Source organism: Carassius auratus, unplaced genomic scaffold (assembly GCF_003368295.1).
Source record: "Carassius auratus strain Wakin unplaced genomic scaffold, ASM336829v1 scaf_tig00214186, whole genome shotgun sequence".
NCBI lineage: Eukaryota > Metazoa > Chordata > Actinopteri > Cypriniformes > Cyprinidae > Carassius > Carassius auratus.
In genome coordinates, this window is record NW_020527548.1 from 851,780 (window position 1) to 873,343 (window position 21,564).

The 21,564-nt window shown below is 37.2% G+C and overlaps 3 protein-coding genes across 7 annotated transcripts; 2 read left to right on the forward strand and 1 right to left on the reverse strand.

The window, feature by feature from the left end:
* The first annotated feature begins 1,895 nt into the window (after positions 1-1,895).
* LOC113091460 (alpha-taxilin-like) lies at positions 1,896-9,982 on the forward strand. Of its 2 annotated transcripts, none has more exons than XM_026257008.1 (11): positions 1,896-2,023; positions 2,517-2,691; positions 2,771-3,052; positions 5,070-5,161; positions 5,496-5,666; positions 5,894-6,088; positions 6,485-6,604; positions 6,811-6,885; positions 7,756-7,848; positions 8,015-8,110; positions 8,211-9,982. In XM_026257008.1, the coding sequence occupies exons 2-11, from the start codon at positions 2,538-2,540 to the stop codon at positions 8,514-8,516; spliced, it is 1,584 nt and encodes a 527-aa protein (XP_026112793.1). In that variant the 5' UTR covers positions 1,896-2,023; positions 2,517-2,537; the 3' UTR covers positions 8,517-9,982. The 2 variants fall into 2 exon arrangements, with proteins under 2 accessions (XP_026112793.1, XP_026112794.1); XM_026257009.1 differs by having other exon boundaries at positions 1,930-2,023; positions 2,531-2,691.
* A 1,817-nt stretch (positions 9,983-11,799) lies between these two features.
* Positions 11,800-14,341, forward strand: eif3i (eukaryotic translation initiation factor 3, subunit I). Its single transcript, XM_026257006.1, has 11 exons — positions 11,800-11,953; positions 12,214-12,306; positions 12,382-12,469; positions 12,616-12,681; positions 12,844-12,993; positions 13,077-13,204; positions 13,296-13,406; positions 13,490-13,579; positions 13,663-13,736; positions 13,882-13,974; positions 14,098-14,341. The coding sequence occupies exons 1-11, from the start codon at positions 11,951-11,953 to the stop codon at positions 14,177-14,179; spliced, it is 978 nt and encodes a 325-aa protein (XP_026112791.1). The 5' UTR covers positions 11,800-11,950; the 3' UTR covers positions 14,180-14,341.
* A 667-nt stretch (positions 14,342-15,008) lies between these two features.
* On the reverse strand, positions 15,009-20,323 carry hdac1 (histone deacetylase 1). 4 transcript variants are annotated; one of them, XM_026256981.1, is made up of 14 exons: positions 20,182-20,323; positions 19,337-19,449; positions 19,142-19,259; positions 18,945-19,019; positions 18,712-18,850; positions 18,118-18,259; positions 17,954-18,046; positions 17,736-17,844; positions 17,518-17,658; positions 17,326-17,434; positions 16,996-17,123; positions 16,698-16,844; positions 16,485-16,533; positions 15,009-15,736 (listed from the first exon to the last, which is right to left on the reverse strand). In XM_026256981.1, the coding sequence occupies exons 1-14, from the start codon at positions 20,231-20,233 to the stop codon at positions 15,709-15,711; spliced, it is 1,443 nt and encodes a 480-aa protein (XP_026112766.1). In that variant the 5' UTR covers positions 20,234-20,323; the 3' UTR covers positions 15,009-15,708. The 4 variants fall into 4 exon arrangements, with proteins under 4 accessions (XP_026112766.1, XP_026112765.1, XP_026112764.1 ...); XM_026256980.1 differs by having other exon boundaries at positions 16,485-16,536; XM_026256979.1 differs by having other exon boundaries at positions 16,686-16,844.
* Between the last annotated feature and the right edge of the window lie 1,241 nt (positions 20,324-21,564).

Sequence of the window (21,564 nt, forward strand, 5' to 3'; positions counted from 1 at the left end):
GCAGGACATTGGCCCTCCAAAAGCAGGATTTGACACCCACGCTAGTCATCAAGCCACCAGTTTTTGGTCCTTGTCAAAGTCTCAGATCTTTTCACTTGCCCGTTTTCCCTGCTTCAAACACATAAAGTTTGAGAATGCCGGTTCTCGTGCTGCCTACCATGCTGTTGTAACAATATAATCAATTCACTTATTGAGGATGATCAGTGTTACATATAGAATAGTTTCCATATATGGAAATAGTATGTTATGAACATGTTTTCCATTACTTTTTTATTATGGCATATAAAGTACTGCAGTTTTCCTACACATTTCCTGAAATACATAAATTACAAAATTATAACCCTCAAATCTAAACCATCAGATACCCTGAAGACCCATGTCTTTAAATATTTCCTTATTAGATAATTTTGCAATAATACATGAAAATGTTTATACTATAATGTTTATTTCACATCACTCACAGTCACAGCTGTTTGGTGCATAATCCATGCAAATACTCACAACATTAGGCAGAGGTTTAGTCTCTTGTAAGTTGTAACTGGTGAGAACGTTTCAGCTTTTTTTGAGGTTCTTGTTGTCCTGGTTGCCACTGGTTCCTTTCTCTAGGAAACCTTCAAGTGTGAGAAAAGCCAGCCAACATTAGATTCACAATGTTACTCACTCACCCCAAAAAAGTCATAAATGTTGCTTTACAGCAAAATGCCAATATAGATGAAAAGTCTTGGGCAATTTGTATTACAGTATAAACCAGGGCTACTCTGAGTTTCAACAGGTTCATTATGCAATTTCTTCCTAAGGTCCACACAGTAATAACTTGCTTGGTGTCAGTATTCAGTATAAATGGTAGGAAAATATTTTTATTTTAAGTTAAGTTTTCAGTCACGTAAATAAAAATATGAAAATATCAGATCAAACATTTATGTTTAAGAAAGCAATCCAATACATTTTCTACATTTAGAATGTTTTACTGTAATTATAATTTGATATTCAGAAACCTAAGTTCATACAAAGTCTTATGGCTAGTTCAAAGGTGTCCCCTGAGAGAAAATGTAGAAAATGTCATGTGGTAGACCATTTAAAAAAACAATTATAAGTATGAATTTTTATACAAGCAACCCAGGAGGCACCTTGATATTAAATCAAAGAGTAGTCAAGACTTGATCAAGAAGCTGTAACATCACTTTAAATTCAGTTTGGAAGGAAATTTCCTCCAGTGGTAATTGGGTGAAAATAGGAAGTTAATACCACACTGGCTGATATGTTTGATGTAATTTACATTAAATCAACTCCTGATAGAACATGTTCATCACAGGGTTGACATCGGCAAGATGTATTATTTTTAAGAGTATTCGCTCATCTGTAATACATCTATAGGATGTTTCCTATCAGATGCCAAATAGACATTTAAAAAATGTGGTTAAGATGTTTATGATTTAGAATGTAAAACTGATGTCTTACAGATGACTGTACAAAGCAGATGCTTTCCAGACAAGAGATCTTTAACACATCTTGCAGACATATGTGTGCTTCTGGGATGGCATGACAAGTTCGGAACTTGTCATTTCAGAAAATGAGGCTTCGAGTTTCGAAACGAAACACTTTAATCTTGTAATTTCGTTTTTAAACTGATTTTTTTTTACATTTTTTATGTTTTGACTGCAGATTCTATTATTTTTCAGGGTTTCGAGTGCTTCGAAACTGTGAATCATTTTGCGGAGCAATGGGTTCAATTAATGCTTCAATTGACTCAAAGCTTCGGCTAATATTTTAAGAAATATTAATTCGAAGCTAACATAAAAACGAAAACATAATAAGAAGAAGAGGAAGAAGAAGAAGAAAAAACACTGCCATAGTACAATATTATAACATTAATAAAATAACATTACACCGGAAGTTTGCAAAGGTTCGACCAATCATCTTCGGTTGTTACCGTGGCATTTCCTGTGTCAGTTGGAAGCAGCAGTGGGAAAGGTAACCTGGTGATAAACGTCCGGAGTGGTTTCTTGGACCAAACTAAACACTGGTAATAGTTTAAACGATATTAGCTGACAGCACAGATGCATTCAAGGTGTTTGTTTTGTGAAACTGTCAAACGGTAGAGCGCGTCGAGCTAGTAAGCAGACGTTTAACTGAGCGTGTGGTTAGCCATGACTGCTAAACTAGTCGAGCGAGATGTTGTACAGCTAACGTTCAGCTCTCAGTTACACTTCTAGTTTATCTACAGTTACAAACTGTCAGTTAAAAGTAACACGTGCTCTTTGTTTTGGACGTCTGTAAGCTGTTGACTAATGTTTGCAGGAAGCGTTTTATGATTGTCATTTTGTTTGCATTTCCTAGATGCCATCTGAAGTCGTTGTTTAGTGATAAGCGTGTTATGATATTATAAAGCCAATCATCTTAGTTTGTTTTGCCAGTCTCTCACACGGCAGATTCGTTCTGAAACCGGAACTGTTCAAGCTTTTAGATGTAGTGTGCCTTCTTGCATTCGTTTACCTGTTTGCTGTTGTACCTTTTAGTATTTTTTTCATAGATCAGCAATGCAGAAGATGGAGATGGAGGATCCAGTAGCTGATAGCAGTGCAGATGATACAGAGGAGAGCACCGCTGCATCTGAGATGACCAACAGCCCCAAAGAAACCATAGCACAGCCGGATGGCACACTAACCAACAAATCTCAGACAGAGGAAGGCTGTAAGTGCGCAAAACCCTAGTGTGTCTACTTATTCATTGCCATATTTCTTACCACTCACTTTCTGTTTCTTGTGTTCAGTGGAGGAGGTAGAAGCTGGAGCGCTTTCTGAATCTGTTTCCCGGGACATGGCTGAGGAACTGAGCAGACAACTGGAGGACATCCTCAGCACCTATTGTCATGAGGAAGGTGATGTTGGCGGCAAGAACATGCTGGTGGCCAACGGTCAGCCTGATGGTGTGGAAGTGAACGGACTGTCTGAGAAGGAGGATGGCAAGCAGGAGGAGACCAAGCTGAATGGCAGTGGATTGACGGAGAAGGACCAGAAAAAGCAGCAGGAGAAGAAGAAAGTGAAGGGGCTGGGTGAGTCAGTGTGTTTGCCTGAACATGCCTTTTAATGCTCTTTTCATGTGGGAAAAATCCATTCTTTACAATAAGATCAAGTATTCCCCATGCAAGTTTTACCTATTTTCAAGTTGGTCATGTGAATTCATTATGTTGAGCAACAAAAACCTGTTTTGAAAGTGACTTGTGTGAGCAGTGCTTCTTACATCTCTACGCTGTTGGAAAGAGACAGTTGACCAAGATTTCCAAGTAGATATAACTGCAGCCCCTAGATCTCCAAAACTGGGCATGAACTCCAAAAGGAGATGGAGTCTCGACTGCGAAAGTTTAAGTAAACAATGCTTCCTGCATGAAGTTAAATGAATCTTACATAAAGTTAAAGCGTATGTGGAATATGAAGTTATAAAATATATAAAACATTTGCAAATATAACCGAGTTTAAGTAGGGATGTACTGATCATGATTTTTCATGGCCGATTCCGATACCGAATTTTTATTTTTATTTTATTTATTTTTTTTTTAACAAGGAAACTTTGCAGATTCCGATTTATTTATTGTTTTTCTTTAAGCAACAAACAAGAAAGAAGGAAAGTATGCATAAACAAGATGTTTATTTGGTATTTAATAGGCCAAACAGGCTTATGGCTATTGCAAATAATAACCATAATCATCTGAAATTAACGGCAGTAACTGCACAGTAAGTAGCCTACATTCAATACAAACATAGATGGTACAGACATCAGCATTCAGCTTTTGTTTTGAATTGGGTTGAAACTACATAGAACTGGCCTTGTGACCATGTGAAATTAAAGGCAACAACTGCATAGTTCTACAATCCAGACAACACATTCAACACGCGTTCAATAAGAGGTTTCTTAATCAGCGTTCAGTATTTTAGTTTTTACATTTGGTTTTAAAATAAAATTAAAAGGTCTTTACCAGTGAGACTGAATAAAAGTATGCTATATAAATAATTCCAAAATGTTAAAATCCAATAATGTTGGTGCGAATAAAAAAAAAAAAAGATGCAAAGTGTTTCATTCATCCAAAAAAAAAAAAAAAAGGGTAATGAATGATTCACATCTATATTTTTTTTACTTGAGCCAATGAAAAATAAATAACTATTATCTTCCACACAAATTACATGATAGCGAATGATTACAATGTAGTCTGTGCACACGATATGAATAATACGATATGAAATACGATATACGACCAAAGACCAAAAACTGTCCGATTGCCGATGGCGTATTTTAAGCAAAAACCATCCGGTTCTGATTTATGGCCGGTCAACCGGTGCATCATCAGTTTTAAGTGAGCATAAGCCACTTATTTCTTACTGACTCCATACACTTGAATGGTAGTGTAAATAAGATACAATAAAGTTCTATCAAAAGTGCTGTAATGTTAAGTCACAGACAGTTGGTTTGTTTTCAGTGCAGTATGTGCTGGATTTGATAATTGTGAGATTGTTCAATATGGTGAGACGGGTGTTATTTGTTTGTTATTTGTCTTTGCTTACATGTGTTGCTGTAGTGTCTGTCATATTCCTGCAGAAATATGACATCACTTACAAAATTTTGTATTTTATGCAAACATCAATGCCTTGAATTTTATGCGAGCAGCTATTGGAAGCCAGAGCAAATTGATAAACAGAGGTGTGACGTGTATTCTTTTTAGCTTATTAAAAATTAATCTTGCTGCCGTGTTCTGGATTAATTGTAAAGGATTGATAGAACTGGCTGGAAGACCTGCCAAGAGAGCATTGCAATAGTCCAGCCTGGACAGAACAAGAGTTTGAACAAGGAGTTGTGCAGCATGTTCCCAAAGAAAGGCTCTGATCTTCTTGATGTTGATTTTATACTATGTAGTTTGCATAATATAGATTTATTTATTTTTTGACCTGAAAATATTTCTGATCATCATCTGAATCGAAATGAATCAAGGGCTTGAGATTCCCGGAATCAAATCAAATCTGTGTCAATAACCAGCCTTATGTTTAATTTATAGTATGTTTTCCACTTGTGTGTTTTAGGCAAGGAGATAACCCTTCTAATGCAGACCTTCAACACACTGAGCACTCCAGAGGAGAAGTTGGGTGGTCTCTGTAAGAAGTATGCTGAGCTGGTGAGACACGATGATGACGATGATGATCAAAAGATGTCAACTTCTCAGATCATTTGTTGTATAAAAGAGAAAATATCACTCTTATCGAAGGTCGAAAATGGTCATGATGAAAAGAAAAAAAAATCCTGTACAAACATAAAAAAGGCTAATTTTGAGTTGCACAAAGGACCGGTTTCATGTAGTGCTAGAAAAGTTTTCTGTGTGTCCTGACAGAGATTAGATAAAGTGATGACGTCATTGCTCCCCACAGCCTTTGGCAGACAGTGTGTTGCCATTGACAGCCTTGATTTAGACAAATTATAACAATGCTCCTGTCCTGCTTTGTTTGGTTCAGCTAGAGGAGAACCGTAATGCTCAGAAACAGATGCGGTCCCTGCAGAAGAAGCAGACGCAGCTGATCCAGGAGAAGGACAACTTAAGAAACGAGCACAGCAAAGCCATCCTGGCACGCAGCAAGCTGGAGAGTCTCTGTCGAGAACTGCAGAGACACAACCGCACACTTAAGGTACACTAATTTGATATTAGTGGCCGATATTCGGCATTTTTGAAATATCGGCATCGGCCAATAATATTTCTGCTAGGCCGATGTGTTCGAGGTGGGACTTTTATTTTGACTGCGCTGAAAAAGGCAGCGCCTGAGCACACAGTGCTCACATTTCACATAACCAGAGGCATGTTGCATTATATGTTGCCTAATGAGATGAATGGATCGATGGTTGCTGTGCTTGGCAGGAGGATGGTGTGCAGCGTGCCCGATTGGAGGAGGAGAAAAGGAAGGAAGTGACCTCACATTTCCAGGTGACACTGAATGACATCCAAGCTCAGATGGAGCAGCACAACAAGCGGAATGCAAACCTAAGGCAGGAGAACATGGAGCTGGCTGACAAACTGAAGAAGCTTATTGAGCAGTATGAGCTCAGAGAGGAGGTGAGATATGTGGCAATAAAGGATGAAAAGAAAACTTCTGGAAGGGAAAAGAACATTTTAATAAGTTATAATGGAAGTTGTCTGTAAATCAGTACCATCTATGTTACTATTTGTTAGGCTTTAAATTATATATATATATATTTTTTTTTTAAATAGAGAATTTACAGTGCTGTTCAAAATAAAGACAAGTTATGTGGATTATTTTCAAATATATGTAAATATGACTAGTCAACATTACTGTGTACAGTACATCAGCTAAAACAAGCAAAATTAGTTTTCAGGTGACACTTAGTTTTATATTGGATACTGTAGAATGCAATGATATCCATATATTTTTAAGTATGAAAAGTGTTGTTTTGAAGCCACTGTACCTTAGAGAGTTGTTTTCTCTCTTAGCATATTGACAAGGTGTTCAAGCAGAAAGATCTGCAGCAACAGCTGGTAGATGCAAAGCTTCATCAGGCACAAGCACTGCTCAAGGCCTCGGAGGAACGGCATCAGAAGGAGAAAGACTTTGTGAGTTTCTACATCCTTACACACTTTACAGCACACATGCAGTCAGCTGAAGTTAACAAAACAAACATATATGCTAATTGAGGAGATGAATGTACCATAACTGTACTGTGAGACTTGCACTATATATCTGCCAGTGTGGTTACGTCCTCTTGGTAAGAGCTGCCAGTCACTAATTAAGATGTATGTGTCATTTCTTTCTTTTTCAGCTCCTGAAAGAGGCAGCTGAGTCCCAGAGGATGTATGAGCTCATGAAACAGCAGGAAGTCCATCTGAAACAGCAGGTGAAGAACATAGGATAGATCACAACATATTAGACTTCAAGTGACGATGAAGACTAGAGAAATGATGCAGAAAATTCTGCTTTGCATCACAGGCATAAGCTCAATTTTAAAATATATTACAATGGGAGAAATTCCTTTTTTATTTTGTAACAATATTACTGTCTTTTTCATCAAATTAATGCAACCTTGGTGAGCAAAATAGACTTCTTTTCAAAAAAATTAAAGGTTAATTTCACCCAAAAATGAAAATGTATGTATCGTTCCAGACCCGTAAGATTTTCGTTCATCTTCAGAACACAAGTTAAGATATATTTGGTGAAATCCGAGAGCTTTCTGACCCTTGTAGACCGCAAGGGATCTACCAAATTCAAGGCCAAGACAGTTAGAGAGGACATTGTTAAAACAGTCCATGTGACATCACGGTTCAACCTTAATTTTATGAATCTACGATAATACTTTTTGTGCACAAAGAAAACAAAAATAACGACTTTATTCAACAAATTCTTCTCTTCCATGTCAGTTTCTGCTGCACGTTGGCGCAGCGCATACATGTTCTGTGTCAGAATGGTGGTTTTCTTTGTGCTCAAAGTATTTTTGTAGATTCATAAAAATAAGGTTGAACCGCTGATGTCACATGTACTGTTTTAACGATGTCCTTTCTACCATTCTGGGCCTTGAACAGTTACGTTGCTGTCTATTGAGGGTCAGAAAGCTCTGGTGTGGTGTATATGTACATTGAATGCGGGATCTAGCAACTGCCCAGAACTCCCTAGCGTGATTCTTTACACAGTCAAGCGGTAATTGGAAAAATGTGTTTGTCTCAAGTAAAATGTCTTTTTATTTTTATTTTATTTATTTATTTTTATACAGCTCTCACTGTACACAGAGAAGTTTGAAGAGTTTCAAAGCACGCTTTCCAAAAGCAACGAGGTGTTCACAACATTCAAACAAGAGATGGAAAAGGTAAATGACTTGTTAATAATTATTAGAGGCTGTGTACTTCATGCCCCCACAAAGAAACCGTTAGATTGGTCGTCTTGGGCATTGTTACATATTTAACAACATGAAACCTAAATCTCTAAAGTCTGTATGTGAAGGGGATTTAATCTTTATTTGTATTGTGCCGCAGATGACAAAGAAGATTAAGAAGCTGGAGAAGGAAACGACCATGTACAGATCACGATGGGAAAGTAGTAACAAAACCCTGCTGGAAATGGCAGAGGAGGTGATTGTTGTACTCCGATCTCTGAACTCAGACGTATTTGTCAGTTAAAGCTTTGCTGAAAATCTTAGCTTTATATCATTTCTCTCTGTGTCCACTGTAGAAAACCGTACGAGACAAGGAGTACGAAAGCGTGCAAGTGAAGGTGCAGAGACTGGAGAAGCTCTGTCGTGCGTTACAGATAGAACGCAACGAGCTGAGTAAGAAGGTTCAGGATGTCTCCACAGGCATTGAGAGTAAGCCAGAACCGGAGACGGGGTCCCCACCAGAAGCCACAGACTCGGAGGAGGGCAGCCCTGTCCATCAGAACAGCCCAGAGACTCCACAGAGCGCTTGTAGCCCGGCCTGCCACTGCACTGCAGAACTAGAGGCCGAGACTCACAGAGAGGTTTGCTCGGCCCAGGATTGAGTCTTGTTGTTTCTGGGCGGCCAGGACACACACAATCCTTCCCACCTCTACCCGAGCCTCCGTCGGCTGTCAGCCTCTGTTGTTTTCTGCATCTGTGTCCACAACGGGACCACTGACTTGGCTGCTCCTGGGGGGTTTCATTGTGTCAGGGAAGATTGTGCCTTCAACATGATTCCTAAGCTGCGTTTATATTCTTTTGTTTTCATTTGGCTTGCTTTATCCAACCCTATTCCCCTAAAAAAAATCCCATATTTGCATTTAGAGGGGCATTGATGTTGCTGCTGTGTTGGAATCCTCAGTGTTTGATCACTAAATGCTTGTCTCTTTTCAGTTTGGCTGAAGAATCCTAACAGGTGGACTGCTGAAATCTGTGAAACATTCTTTGCCGTGAAACAGCAGTTAGGTGATGCGATTTCTGTGGGGGTTTTTATTTAATTTCTCGCCTTAAGTTGTTGCATCAGGTAAACTCTGCTTGTACACTCTCCAGCCACCCTCTCACTTCGTTTTAAACCCCACAAATCATAGTTTGCACCAAACAAAGAATGTATGATTTGTTATTCATCTTCACTACTCAGAGTTTAGAATTGTAGGCATACAGTTAAGACTAAAATTGTTTTTGCATTTAAGGTTCATGTGATCAGAACTTAGATTTACTTTTATGCTTTTGCACAGCATTTGAATTTGTCACATGTATCTTTTAGTTTTCACCATCTTAGAGCACCACTAGCTTCTTGAAGTTTATATAGCCACCATTATAGATGCATTCCTTTAACCCAGTTCCATCAACTTCTAATTAGGATTGTGCACTTAAATGATGTCGTGAGCAATTCTCATTCTGTGTGTGAGTTCAGTCGGACAGGTTTTTTTTTGTTTGTTTTTTTCTTCTTCACTCTCCGATACTGATCACATGATTGTTTGTCTTACTAAATGTGTTATTCAAAATGTAAAAATAAATAAACGGTTACATTAAACATCAGATTAAATGGGAAGATTCAAGTACACTATGCAATTCTAGCTCTGTTCATGTCATCTCAGTGTTGAGCATGTGAGCAAAGCACTGACATGCTGTGAAATGAATGTACGTTCCACACAAAGTGACTTAGTTTTGTGATGTCAGTAAATTTAAGCACTCTAGAATTTTTTTTTTTTTCCCTCCATTATATCACTTTGACACATTGTTGTGCCCCTTTAATATTGGTAGTGTTTTTTTTTTTTTTTTCATGTAGTGCATCAAGTCATCAGCTGACCTCGTAAATCCTTCCATATTTCATTCCTGTTAGTCAAGGTTTTTGCACAGGTTTAGATTTTTACGTTTCAAAATGTTTGTCAAATGGTATTTTATTTTATTTGCTGGTTATTCAAATTTGACATTCCCATTACATAAGAAGGTACCAAAGATGTTTCTTGATTTCCCCCCACATCCTGTATACATTTATTTGCTAATTAAAATACTTAGAACATTTAAATGTGATTACTGTTTTTTTTATTGTTGATAAATTGATACATCAAACATGATAACGTAAACTAATAACTTTGCCTGTGTGGTTGAGAAACAAAACTAAAGATAAGCCAAACTTATTGATGATTATTTTAAAATAGGATAAAATCCCTAACAAGCCTCATTAACTGAGAAAAGAAGTTTTATGCAACCCCAAAGATCATGGTGGTCTAGAGGTGTTGAGTTTAACAATGTACTTACAATAAATTGGCTTATTCAGTATTTAAAAAAATAAAGACCGTATTTGGAACTCCTTTCCCAACTATCTGTTCAAGCAATTGGCTGACCTCAACCTTTTGTTGAAATGCAATTATTGAATTAAAAAAAAAAAGGTGAAGTTAGCAAAATTTCATAAGCTCTTATGGCATGGACTCTGGCCTACAAACATAATTTCTCACCAAGGAGGTACTATATTTGGAACAAGAAAGACAGCTTATACAAAAATAAATCTTTATATTTTAATTTACTTAAAAAAATATATAATAGTGGTTAGCCAGCTCCTAAACAATGATGGAGTTCTTTTAACGTATAAAGAATTTTTGAATAACTTTAAAAATACCAGTTAGCAATTTGGAGTTGTAATGGATGCAATCCCTCAAAAAGTTTTGTTCCTTCTCAGAAATGCATCACAGGAGAAAGATTAGAATTTGTAAGAGATCGAAAGTAAAATATTTATGGCGATATAAATATTATAAAAAATAGAGTTTCAAATAGCTATATCAGGAATGTACTTAACATTGTTTATCCTCCAGCTCGCTTTTCCTGGTCTTCTGTATTTGGAGATGTGAATTGGCGTAAAGCTTGGCGAACAGTAGACAAATTCTATATTAATAATAAAATAAAAGGTTTTTTTTTTTTTTTAAAGTAAAACATAGATTATATCAAGTTAAACGTGCTGGAACGCTTTAAATTAGAAATTGATTACAGTTGTGGTTTCTGTAAAGGTGAAAAGGAAACTATTTTTCATTTCTTTTTTTCATTGTATACATTCAAAAATATTTTAGATTGATGTGGAGTTTTTTTTTTTTTTTTTTTTTTTTTTTAAGATAATATTAATCTTAATCCAATTAATATTGGACATTTCTTTGCAGCTGAGTGAATTTTATGTAATAGCCTAATATACTTCAGTGATCATGGATTTGACAAAGAGAAAGCATATTTCATACAATAGTGAATTTTAATGGTGAAGTTTCATATTCATAAAATGAAATGGTCAGGCTCTAAACCAAACTTTTCTCATGTAATTGCACAATCAAAAAAGCTATTCAAACTCATAATGTAAACTGGTATGATATTGTATAAAGTGACTCTCCCAAAAAGTTTTATTTATTTATTTTTATTTTGTTACTGTACTCTGGATATGTTTCATATTATAATGTTGTTCATCTTTTTCTATTTATTCTTTACATTTGAATGTTTCTCATTGAATTTATTGATTTGATGTACTGCATATATATATATATTTTTTAATATTTTAAAATAGAACATATTATTATTAAAATAAACGTTTATATTGTGTACATTTAAGTAATAGTATGTGTGTGTGTGTGTGTGTGTTAATAAATACATTTATTTATTAATAGTAAAGCTCAGTGTTTGAACTCGATTTAACAGCATTCGATATTCGAGAGACATAATAATAAGAACAAAACAATAAACCTTTCATTTTATTTTTCTAATAAAACTGACATGTTGATTTTAGTTGTGTAATTAAAGACAGTAAATGCACCGTGTTCTTTGGTTGTTGTTTAAGACCGGACCGTTCGAATAGTCTATTTTTCTGCGGGGACCTGTTTTTTCTCTGTACCGGAAGTGAACTCCGTCTTTTCCGTTTATAACCGGGAGCAGTTGAGCACGCGTACGGCGCGCTGTTGTTTTCCTACGGCAGATTTAAATATAATTTCTGTTATATTCTGTCGATACAAAACCGGAGATAATGGTAAGTCTAGATATATGTAGTTTCTGAGCTATTAAATGAATTGCATACACACCGGAAGTCTGTTGACCGCCGGTTTTTAGTAGCTAACAGATGCTACGTTTCAAATTTGGCGAAATGTTACGTTAGATCCTTTATATGATTGTAAAATTTCATCAGTGACAATACGAGGGAAACGAACACTTACAGAAGTGCATACAATCGTGTGTAACTACAATGACTGAGACTGTATAGTAAATGAACCTGCTTCATGTTTCGCACAGAGACCGATTCTGCTCCAGGGCCACGAGAGGTCCATCACCCAGATCAAATACAACAGGGAAGGAGATCTCTTGTTCTCAGTAGCCAAGGATCCAGTAAGTAACTACTAAGAAATATGTAATCCTTGTCTGGTTGTGTTGCTATGTTTCTCATGTATATTGTCATCTCAGATTGCGAATGTGTGGTACTCGGTCAATGGAGAAAGGCTTGGCACTTACAATGGACACACGGGGGCCGTCTGGTGTGTGGATGTCGACTGTATCCTTCCTAAAAGATCTTCTGGACTCTTGGAGCAATGCTAAATCTCATTCATGTGTGTGTTAACTAAATTAATTTGGATAAAGGTGGATTTTCCACATGCACTCATTTGTTTCTGGAAAAGTTGTTCTTGACACATTTCGAAGGGGACACCAAGAACGTATTGACGGGATCTGCTGATAACAGCTGCAGGCTCTGGGACTGCGAGACAGGTTGGCAGTTTAGTACAATATCAAATACACACGCACCTCTCTGTTCCTTTCTTGACACATGACAGATGGATATGTTTATTACAATTTTAAAGAAAACTACATTTGTCACACACACCTTTTAGTCTTCTTGGATGAATGAGGTTTGTGTGTTGACTTGTTCAGGAAAGCAGCTGGCTCTGCTGGAGACGAACTCGGCGGTGAGGACGTGTGGCTTTGACTTCAGTGGGAACATCATCATGTTCTCCACAGACAAGCAGATGGGCTACCAGTGCTTTCTCAACTATTTTGACCTGCGAGACCCCCAACAGATCGGTTAGTATTTGACCACTGATGGTTAAAGCAACATTGGTGATGCATTCCTGGCCGAGATATTTAATATAGTTTCTTTCCCACAGAGGACAACCAGCCGTATCTGTCTGTGCCCTGCAACGAGTCAAAGATCACCAGCGCTGTGTGGGGTCCACTGGGAGAGTTTGTGATTGCCGGACATGAGAATGGAGAAATTAACCAGTTCAGTGCTAAGGTTTGTGCCTTTTGTTTCTCTCGCATTACCATTTCTTCAAAAACATTACAAAATCTTAGAGATTTTGGTTGTCTAATGCGTGATTCTTCAGTCAGGGGAGATTTTGAAGACGGCAAAGGAGCACACCAAACAGATCAATGACATCCAGTCGTCTGTGGACCTCACCATGCTCATCAGTGCCTCCAAGGACTGTACAGCCAAGGTTTGTTGAAAAGCGAATGGTAAACTGTGTCAGGAGTGATGCTGGGTTAGTCTGACTCACATAGCGCTTCATTCATTGTGCAGATGTTCGACTCCACAAGCCTCGAGCACATCAAAACCTTCAAGACGGAGCGACCAGTTAACTCCGCCGCCATCTCGCCCATCATGGACCATGTACGTCTTTGAAATCTACTGTAGTGTCTCCCATGCTGAACTTCAGTTCATTTGTGTAACTTCAAGCAAACTGTGTTGCTCAGGTGGTGATGGGAGGTGGTCAGGAGGCCATGGAAGTCACAACCACCTCTACAAGGATCGGTAAATTCGAGGCCAGGTTAGTGCGTTTAACTGTGATTCACACATGCATGGGAAATGTCATTCGCAGGCCTGGTAAAGTAATGGCAATTTATCATAAATCATGAAAATGTATCGATTTGAAGGAACATTAATCCTTATCTGGAATTGTCACAATCTTCTAGGTTCTTCCATGCAGCTTATGAAGAGGAGTTTGGCCGCGTGAAGGGACACTTCGGCCCCATTAACTGCGTGGCCTTCCACCCTGATGGGAAAAGGTTAGTTCCTGCATTTGTTTTCTTAGAGCATTTACTTTGATTTAACAGTCATGTAAATCTTGTTTTCAATATCTGTCCTTCATAATTGAATCAAGCATCCCTCACCCTCTTTTGCACCCACAGTTACAGCAGTGGAGGAGAGGATGGTTACACCCGAATTCATTACTTTGATCCCCAGTATTTTGATTTTGAGCTCGAGGCGTAATAACCAGGACAGTTCATCATCTGAACACAATAGTAACACCTGATCCACTTCACAAGGCTGAACATGGAGGTTGTGTTATGCAGTGATCTTCATTCAAATATTGCATTTAAACTGATTTCTAATGAATGGAACATTATGAATAAACTGGGTTTGAGATTAAGAGGTCTGTTGTGTAACTACTTGTCTTTTTACACTTTGGTGCCGTGCCGTCACTATAGAAATACTAAATGGATATGCTTGGTTTAACTAATACAAGTTGTTTTTTTTTTTACAAAGTATTTTTTTCTACAATTAACCTAGGTTATGATATTGTTCATTACACACATTTAAGGGATATTTCATCCAACAATGAAAATGAGGTCATTATCTCTGAATTTATTTTAGAGGTATATATACACACCACCTTATGGGCCGCAGCGAGATGTTCCTTCACTCTTTCACCAAGATTCTTGAAAACGTCTTTTGGGGCACATGGTTACATTTGGGATTTCCACTGCAAGCATTAACCGTCATCTGCCTGTAGCACTGTCTTAGGTATCTAACATTACAGACACTGCCTTCTTGCAGCAGGAATATGGCACATGGCATGATCAACAGGCGATTCATGGTTCATTGCTAGTACACCAAATCCAAATATGTTGTGCAGAAGTTCAAATGCTGTTATACCTGTGTAAACAAACTCTAGACTGTAAAGTGTTACCAGTGTTTCACTTCCAAATATAAACCTAATTCGACCAGTGATAATCACACATACTATAAGTTTACTGCTAGACATTCTGTGAACATGAAGACACTGTGTTTGTGCAAGATTAATGAAACCCACAAAATGTCACCATTTTATTTCTTTATTTATCAAAGTCATTGTTATAATAAGGACATTTCACAACCACTGAACTCTGGAACTCCAAACGGCTATATCTGGTCAGCCGTGTGACTGACGTGCTAGCGTAACCACAACAGAAAAGAATCTGGAATCTAACAGCAATATAGCAAGTCTTTGCCATGCCCCACCAACCAAGGGAAAGTTCAATACAGAGCCATCAAGACAGACATCTTAATAAAAACAAACATTTAACGCTTAAAAACGAGGTAAAGGATACCATACACAAACAGCATCCGAAGAGAAAACCAAATAGGAGCGGCCAATAAGTGTGTCAATGCATGATTGAAAACAAATCCAAGGGGAACGCTTCCCGTGATGGGAGAGAAAAGATATGTGCTATCTCTGGTCCTGTTTCAGGTGCTAACGTTGGTAAACAGTAACTTCAGGGTTAAAGGTGGGAGGCAAATAAACATGGTTTCAAAAAAAAAAAAAAAAGTCAAATAAATTGTCATTTCACACTTGTAAATGTAAAAACTTTTATACCGCTTCATTAGATTACAAATAGTAAAACGAGTTTTACAAAATAATTTACAGTCCTTAGCTCAGGACTAGAGCTAACATCTAGCGTGTGAATGTGGGTTTGACGTTTGACAAGATGAGAGTGTATGACAAGTTCATGCATCCGTGAGGACCACATGTCCTTTCCTCAGACTGGTTTTAATTCTTCTTTTGGCCTGTAAATAAAAAAAATATATACATATAGTTGGAGTGTCACGAACATTCAAGAAAATATGGAATAAATTGTATTCAAATATTAAAAACTATAAATACTGCGATATACAGTATGGTTAAGAACTTTGGTGTTGGTGAGATTTGGTGTTTTGAAAGTCTGCTCAAGCTACATTTATTTGAACAGAGTAAAAACAGTATTTTGTCTGTATCTCTCTCTCAGTGGTAGAGAATTGCATAAGTAGCACAAAAGGAGGTTGTAGGTTCGATTCCCAGGGAGCACGTTAGGTTAAAAAAAAAAAAAAAGTTAGCCTGAATGCACGCTTTGGTCGCTTTTGGACAAAAGTGCCTGCTAAATGCATATATTTACATTTTTATATATACACACATTTTTATATATTTTAAAATAATGTATTCCTGTGATGGCAAAACTTTTTTAGCATCATTACAACAGTCTTCAGTGCTGATTTGCTGCTCAAGAAAGAGTCATCATCAATATTAAAAACAGTTCAATATTTGTGGAAACCATGATTTTTTTTTTTATAAAATGCTTTGAATAAGTTCAAAAGAACAGCATTTATTTGAAGATATGTAACATTATACAGTTTTTAAAGTAACTATCAATTTAATTCTGATGAAAAAAAATAAAAAAAGTATTAAATTAATAAAGAAACAACTGCAATTTACAATGAGGTTTATACAGCCAGAAAACCTGAGCACATATTTCATAATCCATGATGTGACATAACTCACCCCTTTGTGTCCATTTTTTCCTCTGAAGCTTTCTCCTCTTCTTTAACATCTGCTATTGAATGAGAGGAATTGACAGTGTGTCAATCTCACGTCTCTTAACTAGAATACAGTGCTTTAATACAATTTGTGAACACAATCAGCAAAATGCAGTTTCAGAAGTTCAACTGTTGTTCTTACTGAAGTGAAAGAAACGATCTGTACCTGTTGGCTCACCTTTCTTCTCTTCTCCATCCTTCTCTTCTTCAGTCTTCACTCGCTTAGGCTTTTTGTAACTGGCTGCATTTCTCCGGCCGCCCTGTCCTTCGTCCTCAGAGTCCGAGAACTCCTCGTCACAGGCTATCCGCTTGTCATGAGCACGGACTATAGATGAGAAAAACACCCGTCACGCTCTGCAGAACTCAGATCTCAAACTAAACTTATTGGTCCACAATGACTAGTCAAGGTGTCTCAATGTTTGGGAGTATGCAATTAAAGAAAAAGCTGCCAACAAGTGAATAAAGGCGGCACTCACTGGAGATGCGTTTGTCAGGGTCTTCCTCCTCATCTCCGCTGTCTTCCTGAACAGCATCCTCTGGGATCGCCTGCATCTGAACCCCTGGGGCATGAGGCAACATCCGCAGATTCTCAAACAGACGCTGCCTGAATAGAACAAAAATGAGGGAGGAGACAGATACAAAATACTTAGAGGAGAGAAACAGAACATTTCAATGTATACCTTGCAAAAATTGGTCGCTTTTGTTTTGTAATATAAAATCCAATATTTACAAACTTAGTCCAATTTACATTCATACATGGTTTCTCGTTATTCTGAATGAAACGTTTGGCCCTTCATACCACTTACTTGATCTTTTCCAGATAGTCATTTGTATTCTGATTGGTCATGTTTGAGGGGCTGATGTGAAGCTTGAAATCAGGTCCAAAGTACTCAAAGTAGTCATTGTACGGGAGCTCTGATGGAACGAAACAAGTTAAATGGGGTTCACCACGGAGAGAACAAAACATGTGATAATCGAACACAATCAGAGTGTCTCACCATTGGGAATGGTGCTGTCCAGCGCTACAGCCGTCTCATAGGTCCAGCAGCGGGCCACGTTCCTGATGGTGTAGCCTCCACCTCCCAGCATGAGCAGGGGCAGGTTAAAGCTCTTTATGTACTCCACACACTTAGCATGACCTGAGGAACACACAAGGGTTTGGTTAGACACAAATCCCACTCACTTTGGAGATGCTTGTGTGGTTTGTGTGCATTACCTTTGATGGTGAGGTTAAAGCAGCCCAACCGATCTCCAGACAGAGAGTCAGCACCACACTGGAGCACCACAGCACTGGGCTGGTACATCTCCATCACTTTGGCCATGATCTGCAGGACATTCAGAAACAGGAGATTCTCAAGACTCAAATATCACTGCAATTTGAGAAACCCGTGTAGATCATTATTATTTTACACATGGCTAAGTTTACAGACTTACAGGTTTGAATATGGCTTCATATGACTCATCATCAATACCATCTCTGAGCGGGTAGTTGACGGCATAGTACTTTCCCTTCCCTGCACCAATATCCTGCAAAAAACAAACAAATGTCAAGCTCTCTTTTCACCAAAAAAGTATTTACTTAACTTGCAAGTACTTACTCGGAGGTCTCCAGTGCCAGGGAAATACTCTCCGTACTTGTGGAAGGACACGGTCATGACACGGTCTGTTGTGTAGAAAGCTTCCTCCACTCCATCGCCGTGATGAATGTCAATGTCGATGTAAAGCACTCTTTGATGGTACCTAAAAAGATTTGAGGCCTTTGGTTAAAATGTTTTTTTGTTCTAAAGTAATCACAGATGTTTCTTTAATAGACATTCCCGGTAAAAAGCTTCAATAATTACTAGGTTGTAATGGTCTTTATAGTGAATTACTTCCTATTAATATTGAATAATGATTATGCTGCTTAATATTTTGTGGAAACCATGACACACTACAGTCAGAAAACTTGGAATGAATGAATAAAAGCAGCGAAAACTGTTAAAAAGTTTAAAATAAATAAAATTTTATTAGAATGTTCCGGTTTTACTGCATTTTTGATTAAATAAGTAAGATGTAGCACTGGTGAGCATAAGAGATTCATTTCAAAAACAATAACCAGAATTTTGACTGGTTGTGCGTGTATAAATAACAACAAATGAATAAAGGTATTGCTATCTGTAGTGTGGGTTTCAGTTTTTAGTTAAAGGGCATACTTGAGCAGCTCCAGAATGGCCAGAACGATGTCATTGACGTAGCAGAAACCAGACGCCTCAGATTTCTTGGCATGATGAAGGCCTCCTGCCCAGTTAATGGCAATGTCTGTCTGCTGTTTGTTGAGTTTCACAGCCCCAGCTGGAAATTATTAGGATATACAATTAGAAAAAAAGAAACACTTAACTGTACAAACCATAAAAAAGATTATGTAATCTTCATTAAATACACTTACCAACAGATCCACCAGTTGAAAGCTGACAGAACTCAAATAAGCCATCAAAGACAGGACAGTCCTCCCCTACGTTAACTGCATAGACAATAAAACATGCTGACGGTCCAGAGTAAAGCAACTTGCATCACAAATCAATTTTAATGCACTCAATTTTTTTTAAGACCTCATATTTGAACATATAGATAAAAAAAACTTACATCTCTGCATCTGCTTGCTGTACTCAGACATGTTGTCTGGGCGGATGGAAAAGAGGAACTTGATGTAATCGTCACTGTGATACTTGGTCATTTCTTCAGCATTGGCTTTATGAGGCCGCTAAACATGCAAACAAGTGAAGAAATTGGATTAGATGAATAAACAAATAATACAAAACAATGATTAATTTCCCTTACGTAAATTTCCATTTTCCTATACAGCCCATAGTTGAGCAGGAGGTTGTGGGTCATGCGGATTCTGTGGGGCTTCATGGGATGACCCTGGCCATAGTAGTAATTGCCAACATCCCCTGGGAAAGAAGGAAAACAATCATTATTGATAGATTAAAAAGATATTAAGTTTAACAGAATATTATAAAACAAGAACTATAAGACATATAAAACTATGCTGTTTTAAAAAAAACTGAATTATTGCTTAGTTTACGGATCAATAATTTTTTTTCCAACAGGCCTGGAGTTAGACACGAAGCCAGATGCACGGTTCGAACTGATCATTAATATCCACAACATGCTGTTCAAACGTGATTATAAGGGCAGATACGTGCAAAAAGCAGGGGGAAAGACAAAACAGCCCGCGCTATGAAGCAGAGCATCATTCAGACACGCTCGGAGTGATGAGTTACTTCTGCGAACACTGAACACATGAACAACAGCGCGAGCTCAATTTATCCCAACTCTTACGGTCCAAAATGTGAAGCTAATTTTATATATGTTACATGTGGGAAATAAAGAACACTCGCGGTTAAGTGTACGCAGATATACTGCACTTGCAAAAAAATATATATTAAAAAAAGTGTGTGAATTCCATGCTGTGTTCTTGATGCTAACAGTGAATAAGAAGAACAACAGGATGAAGAGCTGCTAGCACGCTAAGCTAACACTAGCATTAGCGCCGTGCGGCTAACAATTAGGCTGCACTCAGGAACTTAAGCGTGGTGCAGAATTTATCCAAAACAGACCCTGCGTTTCATTTCTCTGGCAATAACAGCTCGATATAACGCCGGTAAAAATACCATTCTTACCGTCATAATAATAGCAAACTTTCTTCTTTGTTCCTTGAGAACTCAGCGCCATTTTACCCTCCAATTACAGCCTGCGCCTGTCAGGCTTTCGGCGCACTGAGGAAGTTCAATAGCAACTTGTCTCGGTGAGCTTTCAGCCAATCACAGTTCAGATTCCATCAAAGAGGGCGTTGCTACTGCGCGTCTCCGCCAATCATTGTAATCAAGTATTTAGGTTTAGTTCTATTTACTTCACAGCTGTTTAAACGTCATATAGACCTATAGACATATAAACATATAGACCGAGAATAAAAAAATCACTTCTGATAGGTTACTTCTGATTTTTATTACCTTGTCATTAACTCATGAACAGAAATTACGAATGTAAGTTGCCTCCTCAAAGTGTTTTTCCTCAACAATGATAATAACTGATAGAAAAGATCTCCCACTGTCAGCAGTGCTCTGCTCTGTACTGTTACTGATTACTACGTGATGAAAACTATAGTCACTGATGTAATCTAGACTCTACTTTTGGATTACTTCAGGCTATATTATTTTTGACCTTACTTGTTTATATATTGGAATAGGATTATTGTTATAAAAGAGAGAAATAATGTGTGTGTGTGTGTGTGTATGTATGTATGTATGTATGTATATATATATATATATATATATATATATATATATATATATATATATATATATATATATATATATATATATACATATATATATATATGTGTGTGTGTGTGTGTTTTCTCCAGGGTTTCCCATAAATAATAAAAGAACAGCAGTGGTTTTATGTTTTGATGAAAATATCACAATTAATTAATAACAATTGAACATTTGATTGAATAAATTAAACTTTATTATTATTTTTTTTTTATTTATCCTTCCATCTTAGAAATATTGCCAAGCTATGAAACATGTTAAATTAAATTTAATTAAAACAACCAATATAAACCACTTGAACACTAAAAATATTTTATATTTCATTTGTTTAGCTGGATGTCAATATCACTATTAACTAAGTTTGAAAAATAGGTTTTTACATTTTGTTTTTCAAGACTTATTAATTGATTAAAGTAACTGGATATTTTGATGGCATAGCATTTCTAGCTAAATACCATTTTAGTAATTTAATATAATACATTCTAATTGAATGAATGGTCCTTTTGTCCCAAAAATCAGAAGCATGGATTGCATTTATATGGTTTATATTTTTACAAATTACATTACAAATACCATCCATGTGTGTCAGACCTAGTATAAACGGTCTAAAAGTTATCACAAAAGTGCATTTGTGATTATTTTTTTTTAACAGAATACAATACCAAATCACAAAACTAAAAATAGCCGATTTAACTGATTCTGTAAATTGTAATGTGTTTAAAAGACAAAAGC

Coding starts and splice junctions, on each gene's coding strand:
- LOC113091460 (XM_026257008.1), top strand. CDS start 2,538: ATGCAGAAGATGGAGATGGAGGATCCAGTAGCTGATAGCAGTGCAGAT. Junction 6,089..6,484: donor AGTATGAGCTCAGAGAGGAG/GTGAGATATGTG, acceptor TTTCTCTCTTAG/CATATTGACAAGGTGTTCAA. Junction 7,849..8,014: donor TCAAACAAGAGATGGAAAAG/GTAAATGACTTG, acceptor ATTGTGCCGCAG/ATGACAAAGAAGATTAAGAA.
- eif3i (XM_026257006.1), top strand. Junction 12,307..12,381: donor TCTCAGTAGCCAAGGATCCA/GTAAGTAACTAC, acceptor TTGTCATCTCAG/ATTGCGAATGTGTGGTACTC. Junction 13,407..13,489: donor CCAAGGACTGTACAGCCAAG/GTTTGTTGAAAA, acceptor TTCATTGTGCAG/ATGTTCGACTCCACAAGCCT.
- hdac1 (XM_026256978.1), bottom strand. CDS start 20,233: ATGGCGCTGAGTTCTCAAGGAACAAAGAAGAAAGTTTGCTATTATTAT. Junction 19,450..20,181: donor AGTTTGCTATTATTATGACG/GTAAGAATGGTA, acceptor CTTCTTTCCCAG/GGGATGTTGGCAATTACTAC. Junction 16,845..16,995: donor CCCTGACAAACGCATCTCCA/GTGAGTGCCGCC, acceptor TCTCATCTATAG/TCCGTGCTCATGACAAGCGG.